Source organism: Zootoca vivipara, chromosome 14 (genome assembly GCF_965207765.1).
Source record: "Zootoca vivipara chromosome 14, rZooViv2.hap1.1, whole genome shotgun sequence".
Classification (NCBI taxonomy): Eukaryota; Metazoa; Chordata; class Lepidosauria; order Squamata; family Lacertidae; genus Zootoca; species Zootoca vivipara.
In genome coordinates this window covers 10,462,894-10,480,185 of record NC_142597.1, presented here as the reverse complement: position 1 = coordinate 10,480,185, position 17,292 = coordinate 10,462,894, and the positions used below count along the sequence as shown (strand labels likewise).

Genomic DNA, 17,292 nt, shown 5'->3' with positions numbered 1-17,292 from the left:
AAAGGGCATACCCAATTTTAGTTTGAGCTACATGTTCTGTATGTGAATGTTATTAAGGTGGCATAGATTTATTAGAAGAGCTTCCATGTCAAAGGGCACGTGTGCCAGGAAGTCTTGAGCTATGACATCTCTCATATTAGATTTTCATCCTTGGATGCCTGTTCCCCCCTCCACCCCATACTTAATTTGTTACCATTTTTGGCAGCAACATAAAAAACCAGCATAAGTACAAAACACACAGTGTAATTTTGTAGTCATAGATCTGGTAACAGTCATATTAGCTTACAAGATTGATGCAACCATATCCACCAAAGCAAACGGAAAGAAATTTTAATGATGCAAACAATGATTTTGGTTCTCTTTTCTCCCCACAATGCTCTTGAATATACCCACTGTGCAAGCTTCTCAAGGAGAGAAATCCAGCTTCTATACCCTACCAAACAATACAATACTTTTAGTGCACTCCTATCTTGCAAATGCTCTGGGATGTGGGTGGCGCTGTGGACTTGCCGATCAGAAGGTTTGAATCCCCACAACAGGGTGAGCTCCCGTTGCTTGGTCCCAGCTCCTGCCAACCTAGCAGTTCGAAAGCATGTCAAAGTGCAAGTAGATAAGTAGGTACCGCTCCAGCGGGAAGGTAAACAGCGTTTCCGTGTGTTGCTCTGGTTCACCAGAAGTGACTTTGTCATGCTGGCCACATGACCTGGAAGCTGTATGCCGGCTCCCTCAGCCAATAATGCGAGATGAGCACCGCAACCCCAGAGTCGGTCACGAGTGGACCTAATGGTCAGGGGTCCCTTTACCTTTATCTTGCAAATGATCCTACCTGCTTTACTTAATCCCCCCCCCCCGCCCTTCATAATGGCAGATAGAATGCAGCCTTCAAGGTACCGTGTTTTTAGAAGCTGCTCCAATTATAGTAGGTTGTTTGTTCTCCGGAGGCTTATCATCCAGTTGTGATTGGTATCTAATCCAATATTTGAGTAATAAAGGCTGCAGTGGGAGATAACAGTTACCGGCTACTGCCCTTGTTATGGTTCACACAGACAATTCTTGCACAAGATAAATGTTGCTTTTTGTTTATTCCTTCAGAAGAGTAGAGACTTGGGTCCTTTGGCAACAATTAATTTGCTATGCAATATGTATACATATTTGTCTATCATCTTTTGCACTGCGGGCACATCTCTTTCTCCACCGCACTGCAGGATATTGCATTTTCACTGTGGGGATATTGCATTTTCAGAACTATCAGAAAGTAATATTTCTCACTGGAGAAAATGTGACATCAGCCATTGGTACTGCGATCTCCGTGTGGAAAAATGACAGTGTTTCACCAGAACCAACTGAGTGGAGTTTTTTTTGGTGCTACTCAATGAGTAGCATCCTGGGTGGTATTCAACTAAGTTTTACTCAGAGTAGTGCCATTGAAATAAATGGAAATGATTGTTCATTAATTTGAGTGGGTCAGGACAGGCCGTGCACCATCCAAAACTCTGTCCTCCAACAAAGGGCTGTGGCCAGAAGCAGCGGTGGAGAGTGACTCCAACACGCCTGGGACAGGAGGGGGTGGGCACACGCCCACACAAGGTGGGTAGGGAAGCGGCAGAGCATCAGCCAACCCCCCCCCCACCACTGGAGTGACCCCAGCCCTTCTGGCAGCCCCCTCCCCAGATACAAGCCTTGCAAGGCTGCTCGGTGTGGGGAATGCAGCATAAACGAAAGTCACCTGGCTCGATTGCTTTGCTTGTGTCTTGAAAGACCCTCGCTTCTGCAGGGCGCCTGTTTGTGTGTGTTGTGTTTTCCTGGAAGGTTCTGCTTGGAGCCAAGCGCCGGCATCGGGCAAGCAGCCTGCCCGCCTCCCAGCTGGTTGGCCATTTTGTCACCTCTCTCATTGATGACACCCAGGGTGGCCCGCACCCCCCTGCACCCCCTTCCTATGCCACTGGCCAGAAGGGCTTAGAAGGAACACCAAGGGGATGCTGCTACCCTCCTGCATCGACTGCCTGAGATGATCACATTACTTTGCCTAATGGTGGGACTGGCCCTGAGTACATGGGTTGCATTGGAGATAGGAGAGAATGCAATGTATATATTAGGAGAAATTTGCACTTAACTGCTGATGAATTTCCATGAGGACTTTATAAATAATAGAAATAGAAATAGAAATACTTTATTGTTACTGTACCACTTGTTTACAGTGAGATTAAACGAGCCCCCCACTCCACCCCCCCAATCTCTCAGTCCTTGTTACACTCTGTGTGCTGTCGTACGACCACCAACCCCGAACGTCAGCAATGTTGCTGTCTTCCATTCAGCAGCCTCATGGCCCATGGGCTTATCATGCTTCTATATCTCCTGTCCGAGGGCAGGAGATTAAAAAGGTGCTGGCCAGGGTGTGAGTCATCCCTGAGAATGTTCCTCGCTCTTCTGAGGCAACGGTCTCCCACGATAACATCTAGCGGACTCAGGGGACAGCCCGCGATATCATGTGCTGTCTTCACCACCCTCCGTAGGGACTCTCTGTCCATGGCTGTCAAACCAGCATACCAGACCATAATGCAGTATGAGAGAACACTTTCTATTGCGGACCGATAGAAGGAAATCATCAGTTGCTGTCCAACCTTGTTCTTTCATAAGACCCTAAGGAAATGAAGTCTCTGTTGGGTCTTCCTAATCACCTGGGCTGTATTGACCTTCCAAGTTAGGTCTTCACTAAGATGGACTCCCAGGTATTTAAAGGAAGAGACTCTCTCCACACAGCCCCCCGATATACAACGGGGCTAGCTCCCCTCTCTTCCTCTGAAATTCCAACACCATCTCCTTTGTCTTGCCAATATTTAGGTGCAGATTCTTCTCTGAGCACCATGTGGATACCTTTTGAACCTCCCCCCTGTACACAGATTTGTCTCCGCCTGTAATTAAACCCATTATGGCGGGTAAGTAAGGTAGAAAAATGAGAAACTGAGAGAAACTAAAAACACCAATTCTCCCATCCTTAGAGGTGACATGTCCATGTGTGCTGTTGAGCTGGACTTCAAGACTTTAGGACTCTCTCTTTTTTTAGCCCTAAATGGCACTTTTCCTGGGCCACATTGTTGCTTGGATATTGCCGTCTTCCAGTATATGGGCTTCATTGTCAGAAGTGGGTTTGAGCTGATGGATGGTGTCTCAGAAAAAAGGGGGATATGTTGGAATATCTCCCAGCTCCCTTCAGTTCAGTGATCTTGCTAGGAATATTCTGATGGGAGACCTAGAGAAGGAAGCCTGTATTGGGGAAAGTGACGGAGTCCATTGAAGGTGAGCAACAAACGTTTGTCACATGGAGAAGGGGCCTGCATTGTTCACCTTCATTGGGCTGTGACAACAGAGCACATGCGTCTAAGAGATAAATCCTGATAATTAAAAAAGAGAGCTGTGGATTTCAGGTGCCTCAGTACAGCAGATAATCTCTGCAGCCCTTTCCAGTCCACACCCTGTTCCCCAGCCTCTGACGCAAAAGCAGCTGACAGATTGAATGGAGCATATTTGAACTTCCATTTGCATCTTCCTGGACAAGGGATCCTCATATCCTCCCCAGATAAAAGGCTTTAATAAATTTACCAGGAAGGACACTTTCAAAGCACTGTGCCGCCTTCAGCACCACAGAGAGGAGTGGACTGTGATGCACTCGGCAATGGTAAGAAAAAGGACTCTCCATTTCTTACTTCTGGGCAACAAGTTGGAGACTGACGCAGGGAACTAGAGTTTCAAATCCTATCTTTGATAGCAGGAAAGACAAGATGATTTAGACTGTAATCTGAAACTTGATTACTAATGATTAAGCCCCACTGAATTCAGTGAGAAGGACCTCTTGACATAAAATGACTAGAAAGTTACATGCTAAGATACATGCTATTTGGATAATCATATGGTTCCTGAAACCGGAACACTGTTTTCATTGATTTTTTTTTTTAAATATACAGGTAGTTTAGATGCACTGGTCCATTAGAAAAAGAACCTAAAAGATACAATAGACTACCAAAATGTCACAGAAATATCAGGCAAGGATGTGAGTTCTCCTGGACTCTTCTTCGTACTCGATGTTAATCAAAACAAGGTGCAATGGGAGGAAAAAGTAGAACATGATGTTAAAGCCCCAAAGGCTACAGTTTATTAAAGTTTATGATGGAGTTCAGGAGGAATTGTGCAGATTTAATTACATTTGACTCTGCTAGGTGCTAAAGAGATTTCAGAGTCACTTCCAGACAACCTGTTTATTGAGCATTGATCCTGGATTATTTGCACACAAAAAATCTGTGAGTTTTATGACAATGGCTATTTATTGAGCATTCATTCTAATTTGTTTGTGGGGGAGGTTATCTGATGCCATATCAAGCAATTATTATCCCACATCTTCCTGTCACTTTCCTTACTGCATAAAGTCTGATTTATGTGTGTATGTGAAAGTGGGTTTGTTGCACAACAGTGCCAAATCAATTTTAATTTTGCAACCTGAATTTCCTGATGTGCAACTGAACCCTAACAGCAAAATAGCAACTGTCCAAAAATGAGTATGAAAGCATCCCATGTTGCATTGAAGGCTACCAGGACAAAGCAGCAATAATAAGTATCCACTTGTTATTTTTTTAAATATGAAATAAAGCAATGAGGTTTTGCCCCTTTTCATAAGACTGTAATCAGTTTGAAGCAATAGGTGGGCATCTTTGACAGATAAATTGAACAGGGGATAAAAATAGCTGGTGTTTGGATATTAAAAAGTTCTGTTGTGTTGATTGACGAAGCCTAAAAAGGAGGATACTCTGAACATGAAAAATGGCTGTGGATAATACAATGAAATAGGAATACGTGCACAGCTACAAAAACAAAGGTTCACTGGGAATGCACCTCATCCCCCTGGAAAATAAGGAATATCCATGTTAATGGTCTTTTAACTTTTATAGACTTGTTATAATTTCTATGCTATTATAAGTCTGAAATGTATTACTGATGTCTCTCCCCGCCCCCTTGCCTCTGCTTTCATGCCTGTATTCTGTGATGATTTTGTTCTAAGCTTGATTTTCCATTTTAATGTAAAAATATATTAAAAATCTACCTACCTATCGAGAAAGACAGGGAAAAAATGATAAACAGGGTTTTTTTTAATTCCCCTAGTTCATTGGGCTATGGAGAGTAGCACTGGAACCATTTACTTTCAAAAAGCTTTCAGTTAAAGCAGGGTTTTGGGGTGTACACCCGCTACCCAACAGGCAATACCTTTGTCTGGTTTTGTTTTCCCATGTCTACTACTACCGGTGCCATTTTTCTTTTTCTTTTTTTTCTGTCTGGGCTTTCTTTCTCCCCAGCCATCACAGCCAACTCCTTGATTATATCCCCCCCCCACTTCAACAGACAATTCAGTGCCATTTTAATACCCATTGGATGGAAAAGTACTGGGAATGGGGTGCATTCTGCCCATGAAAACATTCACAAAACTTGGTTTTGCCTTTGAGTTCCCTTCCTGGGACTAATCTTCCCAGTGAATGTTATGTGTGAATGAGCCCAGGCTCCACCCATCACCAGCTACTGACTACCACATCCTCTGGCCCGCAGTCCCAATTGCCCATCCATTGTATCATGTGACCCTTGATGGCAAAAGGGATGCCTAGCCCTGGATTACAGCCTTGCTGGTGCAATGTGAACAACAGGTTAAATTGCACAGTGCTTGGTCTCATGTCTTGAGGAGCACATCCCCGTCTGGAGGCTCTGAGATAAGGGTGCCAGGTGCACTGGGTTGCCATAGCAACGCCAGCGACGTTGAGTGCATGGCTTGCTGAGCCATTTCCCCTCCCATTAGTTCAGGAAATACGTCTGTGCACAGAGAGATGGGTGTAATAGTCTCTTTCATCATGTCCTGAGGCTGCCCTGTTTGTGTGTCATGGTCTGACTCTGAATCTGTGAGAGTCAGGGAAAGAAGCTGTGGGTTTCATACAGCAGCGTTAGCTAGCATGTTGATAGCATTAGCAGATCTATCTGTTACTATTGGGTTGGATTCAGTCTGACCCCTGTGTTTTCCTCCCTCGTGGTTTTGATTTATGGACTACTTAAAATGAGGCTGCATTTTAAATATTAAAATTGTATTTTAATCTGTATTTTAATTAATTGTTTTCTTTTCTTTTTTGTCTTATTGCAATTTTATTAGTGTTAGCCGCCCTGAGCCCTGTTTTGACTGGGGAGGGCAGGGTATAAATAAATAAATTATTATTATTATTATTATTATCATCATCATCATCATCATCGTCATCGTCATCATCATCATCAACATCATCTATCTTTACTTAGAAGACCAGGAGAACTGGATGTAGTAGATAGAAAGTAGTGTTTAGCTTTGTCTTGAGTCTGGAGCCAATAAACACTTTGAAACTTTGAAGCTCAGGACTGGGGGCTGAAGGTAGCCCCTCCAGTCCTTTATATCTGGTCCTTTCCCCAGGCCACACACCCCTCTCTGCCCCTGCTATGCACCTTTCTTGACATGTTTGCCTGGCTGGAAGGTGTCCTCTGATAAGACTACTTGATAGCCTCGATGCAGAATGGGACTCTCTGCATGTAAAGCATGTGTGTGTGTGTGTGTGTGTGTGTGTGTGTGTGTGTGTGTGTGTAGAAACCAGTCTATTGCATGAAGGTAATGTTCGTTTCCATTGCTCCGCCCATTTTTACCCCAGAAGCTAGCTCAGGAGGAAATGTGGCCCTCAGGTTGAAAAAGGTTTCCTAGCGTTTACGCTTTGAAATCAATGCGACTTAGTCCGACACTCTTTTTATGGACTCTTACATTTGCAAATAAAGGTAAAGGTAAAGGGGCCCCTGACCATCAGGTCCAGTCGTGTCCGACTCTGGGGTTGTGGCGCTCATCTCGCTCTATAGGCCGAGGGAGCCGGCGTTTGTCCACAGACAGCTTCCGGGTCATGTGGCCAGCATGACAAAGCTGCTTCTGGCGAACCAGAGCAGCGCACGGAAACGCCGTTTACCTTCCCGCCGGAGCGGTCCCTATTTATCTACTTGCACTTTGATGTGCTTTCGAACTGCTAGGTGGGCAGGAGCTGGGACCGAGCAACGGGAGCTCACCCCGTTGCAGGGATTCGAACCGCCAACCTTCTGATCAGCAAGCCCTAGATTCTGTGGTTTAACCCACAGCGCCACCTGGGTCCCTATATTTGCAAATAACCACCCCAAATTGAAAGATGAATAAATATGAGCATGGAAACCAGTTACACAGCAAGTGCTTTTTGAGCACTAGAAACTTATCCTCCTGGTTGGTCTTCTGAAGCTGAAGCGTTTGGATAGAGGTTTTGCAACATTTCTCTCCCCCCCCCCCTCTTACAGCTACCTGGGGACTGAGAGCCCTGAGAAGCAGGCGAAGAAGTGCACCTTGAAGCTGATGGCGCTGCTTTCCCCAAGGTTGGCAATGGATTGTGCCCCGTGGAGCTGGTTAAAGGAGGGGAGGGAATCCCGGAAGTTAGTGCTGCTGGTTGTGTTTGTTGCCCTGCTGGTTGACAACATGCTGCTGACAGTTGTGGGTAGGTTCCACATTGCTTTGTCTTCTCTCTCCTCTGAGCTGTGTTAATGCTAACAGACAGGTCTGGATCCAGGCCAGTATCTTGCAGCTGACCGCCTCCAGTAATCTCCCTCCCAAAACGAGGCCAGTGAGCTCACTGGGCGTCACTCCTGCAGTCAGTTGGATGGCACCATTTAAATTGCCCACTTTTATCTCTGGCCCTGTGCACCACTGGCAAGTGACCCTTGAGTGGTTGCCTAGAATCGCAGAGTTGGAAGGGACCCTGCGGGTCATCTAGTCCAACCCCCTGCAATGCAGGAATCTCAATAAGCGGTCCTCATTCCATTTGAAACCACACCGTACCCTGCTTAGCTTTGCAAATGCGCTAGTAGTTTTATTGCTGAACCACACTGGGAGGTGAATGTGGTCACCCACCCATCCCTTAGGGCCACAATAGAAGCATGTCTGCTTCCTATCAAACAGTCCTCTGGTTATTATATAATAATAATAATAATAATAATAATAATAATAATAATAATAATAGTTGTTGTTGTTGTTATATTGAGACTTTCTCATTAGGTTTGATTCAAGGAAGCTTACAACACTTAAAAACAACATTATAAAATACAAAGTAATAGAAACAAACTAGTTAAAAACAAGAGTTAAAATACATCCAAACACAGATTAGAATCGACGTTAAAATGCAGTTTGCCCTGGCAGTGAGCCTGGTCATTAGCACCACCTGCACCTTAGTTTTCAGATGCCTGAATAGAAAGGTATTAATTTGCCAATGGGAGAATAACAAAGAGAGAGCCCACCTAGTCTCTCTTGGAAGGGAATTCTGCAATATGAGAGCAGCCCCAGGAAAGGCTCTCTCTCGGGTCATCACTAGCCATGGTTCTGATGTTGATGGGACCGAGAGAAGAGTTGAATGGGACATCTCTTTAGGAGGAGCTTGCTTCATGCCTGTCTTCTTATCCGGCTGCTCTGCTTTGTGTCTTGCCCATAGAAGTGCAATATCTAACCTCTCAACGGACTTCCTTTCAGTGCCGATCATTCCTTCCTTCCTGTTTGCCACCTACAAAAGCGCAAACCACTCTTCTCTTCAGACCACAGCGATGACGACTGCTGCCCTCTCCTCGACAGCTCCCTATGGTTCAGGGCTCTCTCGATATGACAGAACCACAGTGTTCACCTTGGACTCTCATGCTCGTCCCCCTGTGGTCCACGCAAACGAGACCCAAGACAGAGATCTTGTCCCTCACCTTCCCACGACCACTTTGCCGCCAAGTAACGGTTGTACAGATGGGGTGGACTTTCTGTCCAATGAGAACGTTCGCATTGGATTGCTCTTTGCCTCGAAAGCCACGGTGCAGCTCTTAGTCAACCCATTTGTGGGACCTTTAACCAACAGGTATGCCCATTAAAAAACAAAACAAAAGGTGTTATTTCCCTTACTTTCATGTATGCAAGGAACCACAGACAGCAGCTCCCTGTCACCAACAGAATTGCAAAGGTGCCAAGGAAACTATAGCATTGAGGGCTGAGGGAGTTACTTTACACCCTGATCTGAGAGATGCCTCAGCAAAGTGTCCTTTGTGATGCCCCTCTAAATTTTCTGGGCTCCTGGCTTTTGGTTTACTTGGTGGCGGGGGGAGTAGTGGGGTGCTATGAGCTGCTACTTTAAATTTTCCACCGTGCCCTGAAGCATGCAACATTGTGGTGCATGCTGACAAAGCATCAGTCCGGGCTCCATTTTAATTTTCTGCAATATCATAGAGTGGCACTATGCTGGGCATTTTGGGGCTTGGTGGGAAATATTCAGTGGTGCCTATTGCCTCATCTAAGAGAGAGACATGGCAAGTGTCAGCATTGGTGGGCTCTTTTAGGGTAGATGGAACACATGTCTCATTGTAGGTTTACTTAATACATGAATCACTTGCCACAACAAAAATTCCCAAAGCACTTTAGAAGATGGTCACACCCACAACATACATTTAAAGCAACAGCGGAGGAAGCCGCTCGGGCGCGCCTGGGGCGGCGCGCCCAGGGGCGGGGCGAGCTGCCCATAGGGGCAGGATGCTCAGTGGTGCCTCAAGGAGTCTGCCTGCCTCCTCCCACCCAGCCGCCCTACAGCTGAAGGGGAGGCAGCAGGCGGACAGTTTGGGGCAGCGTGGAACCTGCGGGCCCCCAAGCCACCGCATCACTCCCAGGTGAGAAGCGTGGCTCGGGCATGCTGCAGGCCCCACGGTGAGTGCTGCCGGGCATCTTGTCAGTGGTGACACCCGGAGCCGCCCGCCCCCACCGCACCCCTTCCTTCCCCCCTGATTTAAAGCACATGTATTATTATTATTATTATTATTATTATTATTATTAATTGAAGTTACCTAGAACAATATATTGTTTACAATTCACAGTAAATTGAAGAGCTATTCTGATTATTTTATTGCCTCAGAGTTCTTTTCTTTCTTTAAAAAAAATATTTATGGATTTTAACTACTTATATCATTATTATTACTATCATTACTATTATATTATTATTTAATTTCCCCAAATACTTATGGGGATAGTAGTTTAGCCCTCACAAAGCTACATTTCCCAGGATTATGGTGTGCTTTGTGGATGCATGATGTGGGTGTGACTGCAAAATAAAAATCTGTAATGGAAATACATTAATCTATGAATGTAAGAGCCTGTTGGATCAGGCCAGTGCCCCATTTTTTGTCCAGCATCCTGGACTAGCAGCAGCCAACCAGATACTTATGGGACGCCTCCATGCAGGACCTGAACAGAAGAGTATTCTTCCCTCCTAAGTTTTCCAGGAACTGGTATTCAGAAGCATGGCTGCCTCTGACTGTGGAGACAGAGCACAGGCATCTTTATTCTCCACGAATTTGTCTAATCCTGTTTTAAAGCCCTCCAAGTTGTGGCCATCACTGCTTCCTGCAAGAGTGAATTCCATAGCCTAACTACGGTGGTACCTTGGTTCTCAATCCGTTCCAGAAGTCCGTTCCAAAACCAAGGCGCACTTTCCCATAGAAAGTGCAGTGGTACCTCGGTTTATGAACACAATTGGTTCCGGAAGTCTGTTCATAAACTGAAGCATTCACAAACTGAAGTGAACTTTCCCATTGAAAGTAATGGAAAGTGGATTAATCCGTTCCAGACGGGTCCGCAGAGTACTCAACCTGAAGCGTACTTAACCCGAAGCATGGGTGTAATTGGTTCCGGAAGTCTGTTCATAAACTGAAGCGTTCATAAACTGAAGCGAACTTTCCCATTGAAAGTAATGGAAAGTGAATTAATCCGTTCCGGATGGGTCTGCGGCGTTCGTAAACCGAAAATTCATAAACCGAGGTGTTCATAAACCGAGGTTCCACTGTAATGCAAAATGGATAAATCCATTCCAGGCTTTTAAAAACAACCCCTAAAACAGCAATTTAACATGAATTTTACTATCTAATGAGATCATGGATCCATAAAATGAAAGCAATAAACAATGTACTGCAGTTACACAATCAATCAATCAATCAGTAGCTGAACTGGTTCCACACAGTCACAAAAACAAAAGAGAGAGCTGGAAAAACAAAAACGCAAAATAAATAGCAAAAACAGACAGACCTCAGTGTAACACTCAAATCGGAAGTGTAACTCTCAAAACGGAGCATGTTCGGCTTCCAAAAAAAGTTTGCAGACCAGAACACTTACTTCCGGGTTTGCAGTGCTTGGGTTCCAAGTTGTTTGAGTACCAAGGTGTTTTGAGAACCAAGGTACCACTGTATACGCTTTGTGAAGAACTTTCTTTTGCCTGTCCTGAATCTGCCAGCAATCATCTTCATTGGATGCCTACAAGTTCTAGTGTTACGAGAGAAGGAGAAAACTCTTCTCTACCCAGTTTCCATACCATGCATCATTCTATACTATCGTGTCGCTTTTTAACTCTGCGAAAGACAAAGAGTAAAAATATCCAGTCAGTGGTGCTCCCCAACTGCTTGGTGCCAAAAGGATGACTAAGTCGGAAAGAGGTGGCCCTTCCCTGGACAAAGTATTCTGTAGACAGAACCCATTCCACAGACACACTCTCTGGTCTGGGGAATAAGTGTGTGCTTAACACTGAATGCAAACCCTTATGTCTTCTCTCCCTGCAGGATAGGATACCATATCCCCATGTTTCTTGGATTTGTCATCATGTTCCTCTCCACCCTTTGTAAGTATCCTGCACCTCATAGCTGGCCTTCAGGTTTCTTATCTACGAGATTGTGAAATTTGCCTATGAGTAAAAGTTTAATTTTTTTAAGCAAGCAGGGTGCTTTTTGTTGATATTGTTCTAGTGGGCATCCTTGTAGGAAAATTTTTTCCCCCTACTATGTGAGGAAAAGGGGGAGGAATACCTCTTTTGTGATGTTATTTGCCACCTGCAGATTTTATAAGCTTGTGTGTTAAAGCATTAATCAGGGCACCTCTTTAGTGGATTCAAAGTTTTTAAACTGGCCAATTGATGTACAGAACATTGCAACCTTTATTGTTATTATTACAAGTCAAGCCTGTAACAAAATGCTGCAGTATTTATTCTCATGCTCACCTCTTAATTGGAACAAGTGGAGGCCATCAACTCACCTGCCATGCCATCCTCCAGAATATTCCATTCTCCTCCCTGCTTCCCACCAGTCCTCATTGGGCTGTTTTATTTCTCAGTCTTCCCTTAGACATTTACATTCTTATATTTGTTTGTTGTACTTCTGCAAACCACGGCCCTCTTGTTTCTCAAGCCCTATTTTGGCTCGAATCCTGTCAGCACTCACTATCTGTGTTTGCTATTAGAGCAGGCGTGGGGAATCTTGGGCCCTCCAGGTGTTCATGAACTACAACTCCCACCATCCCTCACCTTTGTCAATGCTTGCTGGTGGTGACAGGAGTTGTAGTTCAGCGACATCTGGAGGGCTGAAGGAATAAGAGGTATTGATAACTGCTGCTGTTATAATTACATTCCTCCTTTTCAGCCTGGGATTCTCAACATAGACTACAAATAAGACACAATAGCAATAATTGAAGCAGCAATATCGTGGGGCAGGGCTGGGGAACCTCAAGCCAGGGGGTCAAATATGGTCCTCCAGGCCGGTTTGTCTGGCCCTCAGAATTTTCCCCAGATTACATGCTCTGCCCACTTTTGTCTCTGGCCCCAACCAACACAGGCACATGGCCCTTGGAATGTTGCTTTGAAGAGAATGCGGCCCTTGAGAGAATGTTCCCTGCTGCAGAGGGTTTAAAGCACTTCCCAAACATCACCCCAATAACCTGACTATGACACTGTTACAACTGGGCACATCTATTTCCTTCTCTTAGTGTTTGCTTTCTCGAGTACCTACACTTTGCTGTTCATCGCCCGAGCGCTCCAAGGCGTTGGCTCTGCCTGTTCGTCTGTTGCAGGTAAATATGTGGGCAGGCCTTACCAGCAGTGCTGCTAGGAGAGTGTCCTGGGGTGCCAGCAGACACCAGCCCAGTCCCTGGGCAGCAAGAGAGGACTCTTCATAGAGGGTGCACCATAGAGGAGGGGCTGCAGCTGTAGCTACATGCTACTGGGAGCGGGTGGCGCTGTGGTCTAAACCACTTAGCCTCTTGGGCTTGCCGATCGGAAGGCCAGCAGTTCGAATCCCCGTGATGGAGTAAACTCCCATTTCTCTGTCCCAGCTCCTGCCAACCCAGCAGTTCGAAAGCACGCCAGTGCAAGTAGATAAATAGGTACTGCTGTGGCGGGAAGGTAAATGGTGTTTCCGTGCACTCTGGTTTCCATCACGGTGTCCCGTTGCACCAGAAGCGGTTTAGTCCTGCTGGCCACATGACCTGGAAAGCTCTCTGTGGACAAATGCCAACTCCCTCGACCTGAAAGCGAGATGAGCGCCACAACCCCATAATCACCTTTGACTGGACTTAACCGTCCAGGGGTCCTTTACCTTTTCTCTTTCTTTTTACTTTAGAGGGTGCACCATAGAGGAGGGGCTGTTGCACATGCATTGTGTGGAAAGGTCTCAGGTTCTCTCCCTGGCATCTTCGGGTAGGACTAGGACCCTGTTTAAAACCCTAGAGATGCTGTTCCATTGGGGGGGAAGGGCACTGCCCCACTAACCTGTCAGCCTTCAATCAGACCCCATCTTCCTGCCATCATACCTCTGGTTGAGAGCTTCCTTCTCCTTAATCTCACAGTTGCCCTTGTAGAGCTCAGTATAGATGATGGGACAAAATTACAAAGAGCTGCCTTTGGCTCTGGCTCCACCCGCTGCTAGCTTCCTTGCTTACCGCACCCCCAATGGATGCTACTGCCCACTTGCCAGATAGTCAGATAGACCCATGACCTGACACTCTATAAGGCAGTTTCCTGTGCTCCTAAATGAGGAGCCCAGAATGGCACTCAAATCTTATTTCTTTACTACCTATCACCCTCCTTTCCTCCAAGGAGCTCAAGACGGTGTGCATTGCTCTCCTGCTTCCCTTTTTGCCCTCAAAACAATCCTGCGAGGTAGGTTAGATTGAGAGACGAGGATTGGCCCAAGGTCACACAAGGAGTTTCACAGATGAGTGGCGATTTGAACCCTGGGCCCCCAAGTTGTAGCCCAACACGCTTACCACTTCACCACAGTGGCTTTATTCTCTCTGTTTGCAGGTCTGGGGATGCTAGCAAGCGTGTACACGGATGACTACGAGAGGGGAAATGCCATGGGAATAGCCTTGGGGGGCCTGGCTTTGGGAGTGCTGGGTGAGTAATCCTTCACATCCACAGCAAACAGGTAGAAACGTCCGAACTTATGCTGGTGGATTGCCTCTCTATACTGCTTCAGTCTTTCCCCCTATTTCTAATTTGTGATGCCCACTTAGATCCAGGCAGGTTGTTTAGTTATGTCACAAAATGTATATGCTGCTTGATGGCAATAAAAACCTCAAAGCGGTTTACAGAAAGAATAAAACAATACAATCATCAGATGAAAACACACACAGGTAAAAACAACTGCAGTATTTAAACTGATAAAAAATAATAAAAATCAGCGATAAGCCAAAAGCCAGATTAAAACGCATGTCAATATTCTATTTGTCTGAACAGGCTTGCCTAAAAAAAATTGCTTTTCGCAGGTAATGAAAAGAGTCTAGTGAAGGTGCCTGCCTTATGTCAAGAGGCAGGGAGTTCCAAATCTCCATAATGCCACAGCTCTCAAGGGCTTAAACTAGCCAATTATCTCCCCACTTCCCTCTCCTCTCTGTCTCAACCACAGAATCACAGCCTGCTCACCTTACAGTACCTCCTCCTCTTCTTCCTCTTGTCTTCCCCAATTCATGCTCAAGGCTTCTTGGGGGCAGGGATATGTCTTGGGGCAGGGGCTGTATGAAACTCTGTAAGAATGTGTAAATGTGCACTGATGCCTCTGTATGAACAGTAATAGTACTGTATTAAAAAATGGGAGATCATAAAGAATAAAAATGATTTGTCCAACGCTACTAGCAACCTCTCTCCCCTCCAGCAGCGGAGGAGCTTCATGCTCCGGCACGGGGGTGGGGGTGGAGAGCAGGCAGGGGCGGGACTGGCGCGCATCCCGGGGGCGTGGCAGACCACCTGGGGTGTGTGTGGCGCCCAGTCCGGGTGGAGGGGCAGCCGCAATGGCACCCCACCAGAATCACGCTGCCGGGGGTGGTGTGCTCCCCACCCCACCCCTCTTCCTCCACCAGTGCCCTCCACCCCGTTGACGTGAACTACCTTCATTCTGAATCCTTGGAGGAATCAGGTGCTGATCCTCAGAGGCAGGAATGTGGAGCCTCGGACTTTGAAGGCCAAATGCAGCCATCCAAGCCTCGGGTCTCTCCTCAGGCCATACCAGGCACATCATCCCTGTTTCACGCCCCCTTTCAGCGGTTTTGCCTGACTGAAATGTGTTCTTGAACTCCGCTCATGCCTTTGATCTGGATGGAGGACAGAGCGCGGTGTTTGCTTCTGCATAGAAACTAGCCTACTGTACAATGCCAACATTCACATTTGCTGCTCCACCCAGCTTTGCTCTGGCTCTGCTGGCTACTGGCCACTCCAGGAATGGCATCCTTGGGGGTGAGAAGGGTTCCCCACTGCTATAAACCTCTTTCTGTTTCTATGGTTGCTTTTTCCAACACCGGCAGTGCTGATCATCACTGTTTTCCTTGCAGTCGGTGCTCCTTTTGGAAGTGTCATGTATGAATTTGTTGGGAAGTCATCTCCTTTTATGATCTTGGCATTCTTAGCTCTGTTGGACGGAGGTGAGTAGCTCTCTGAGGTGTCACGCAGTGGGGCAGTTTGGCCATTTTAGGCTCTGGACTTAATGGTCTTACGGGGCATGTGTGGGGCAAGACTTCTTTAGATGGTAATGTGTAGAACTTCAAAACTCCCTTCAAAATGTGTTGAGCCAGATGCGATGCATTTGAGGACCCCCCCCCCCCCGGTGCTCATTCTGGTGAGTAGGGGCATGGATGCCCTGCCACGATGACACAACTAGTGGCAGGATCAAGACCACTGTGTGGCTGAGGCAAGACGAACTACAAACAGCCACACCATACGTTTAAAGTCCATTTAACACACAGTTAAATCACATGGCTTATTCAAAAGAATCCTGGGAACTGTAGTTTTTTAAGTGTGCTGGGAATTATAGTTCTATGAGGAGTACACTACTGGTCCCAGGATTCTTTGGGGGACGTCAAATGCTTTAAATGTCCCTTAAGTGCATGCTGTGGATGGGATCTCAGCAGGCTCCAGTCCTTTGCACATTTCCCTTGAAGTAAATATCACTAAACAAAGTGGGACTTACCGGTACGTCTGGATAAATTAGCCTAGGATTTGACCGCCCGAGCTCCAAAGCCAAATGAGAGCCGAAATCACAGCCTCACCGTACATTTAACGCCCATAACTTTCCCCCCTGCAGAGAATCTTGGAAACTGTAGTTTGATAAGCATGCTGGGAATTGTAACTCTTGTGAGGGGTAAACCACAGTCCCCAGGATTTGTGGGGAGTGAGTGGAGCAATAAATGGAAACAGAGGGAGCATCAAAACATCACCATTAAGAGCAAAGTTGAAATGACATTCCAAGAAAAGCAAGCCAGTAACGATGTTTCTGTGTTAGCTTTACAGCTTTGTATCTTACATCCATCAAAGATTTCGCCTGAGGTAGGTACAACATACACTTATTCGTTTTTTAAGTTTTTTAATTGTTTTAGAATTATTGCAAAAAATAAAATCTACCTTCTTCTGTGTGTCTTCCAGAGTACGAAAGGGACTCCGCTGTTGACCTTGTTAGGAGACCCTTACATTTTGATTGCAGCAGGTAAGTTGCCATGCCTTCCTCCTGGACATTTGGGGTCATGGATATTCATCACTGGAATTCAGCTTCTTTGGATATGAAGCTGGTGAGAGGAACATTTTTATAAACTTCAGAAAATATGTGCGCCCCTCCCAAAAACAAAACAATACCCCAAGCATCAATCAAGGGGGAGGGCAAAACAAATACATTTACCTCATGTTACAAACGCTTCAGGTTGCAGATGCTTCAGGTTACAGACTCCGCTAACCCAGAAATAGTACCTTGGGTTAAGAACTTTGCTTCAGGATGAGAACAGAAATCGTGCTCCGGCGGCAGCAGGAGGCCCCATTAGCTAAAGCGGTGTTTCAGGTTAAGAACAATTTCAGGTTAAGAACGGACCTCCGGAATGAATTAAGTTCTTAACCAGAGGTACCACTGTATTAATAAAAATAAATGAAT

General features: G+C 45.9%; 1 protein-coding gene across 9 annotated transcripts in view; it reads left to right on the top strand.

Annotated features, from left to right (window-relative positions):
- The window catches only part of SLC18A1 (solute carrier family 18 member A1), a 37,600-nt gene that overhangs the window by 6,234 nt on the left and 14,074 nt on the right, over positions 1-17,292 (top strand). For 3 of the 9 annotated variants that reach the window (XM_088658179.1, XM_088658177.1, XM_088658178.1), the window contains exons 2-10: positions 2,842-2,936; positions 7,357-7,550; positions 8,576-8,942; positions 11,677-11,735; positions 12,872-12,955; positions 14,187-14,279; positions 15,710-15,799; positions 16,657-16,700; positions 16,797-16,857. In XM_088658179.1, coding sequence (XP_088514305.1) covers positions 7,412-7,550; positions 8,576-8,942; positions 11,677-11,735; positions 12,872-12,955; positions 14,187-14,279; positions 15,710-15,799; positions 16,657-16,700; positions 16,797-16,857 — 937 coding nt within the window. In that variant the 5' untranslated portion in view covers positions 2,842-2,936; positions 7,357-7,411. Of the gene's footprint in view, positions 1-2,841; positions 2,937-3,536; positions 3,677-7,356; positions 7,551-8,575; positions 8,943-11,676; positions 11,736-12,871; positions 12,956-14,186; positions 14,280-15,709; positions 15,800-16,656; positions 16,701-16,796; positions 16,858-17,292 lie in introns of those variants that run through there. The other 6 variants (XM_088658174.1, XM_088658176.1, XM_088658180.1 and 3 more) reach the window with 4 other exon arrangements.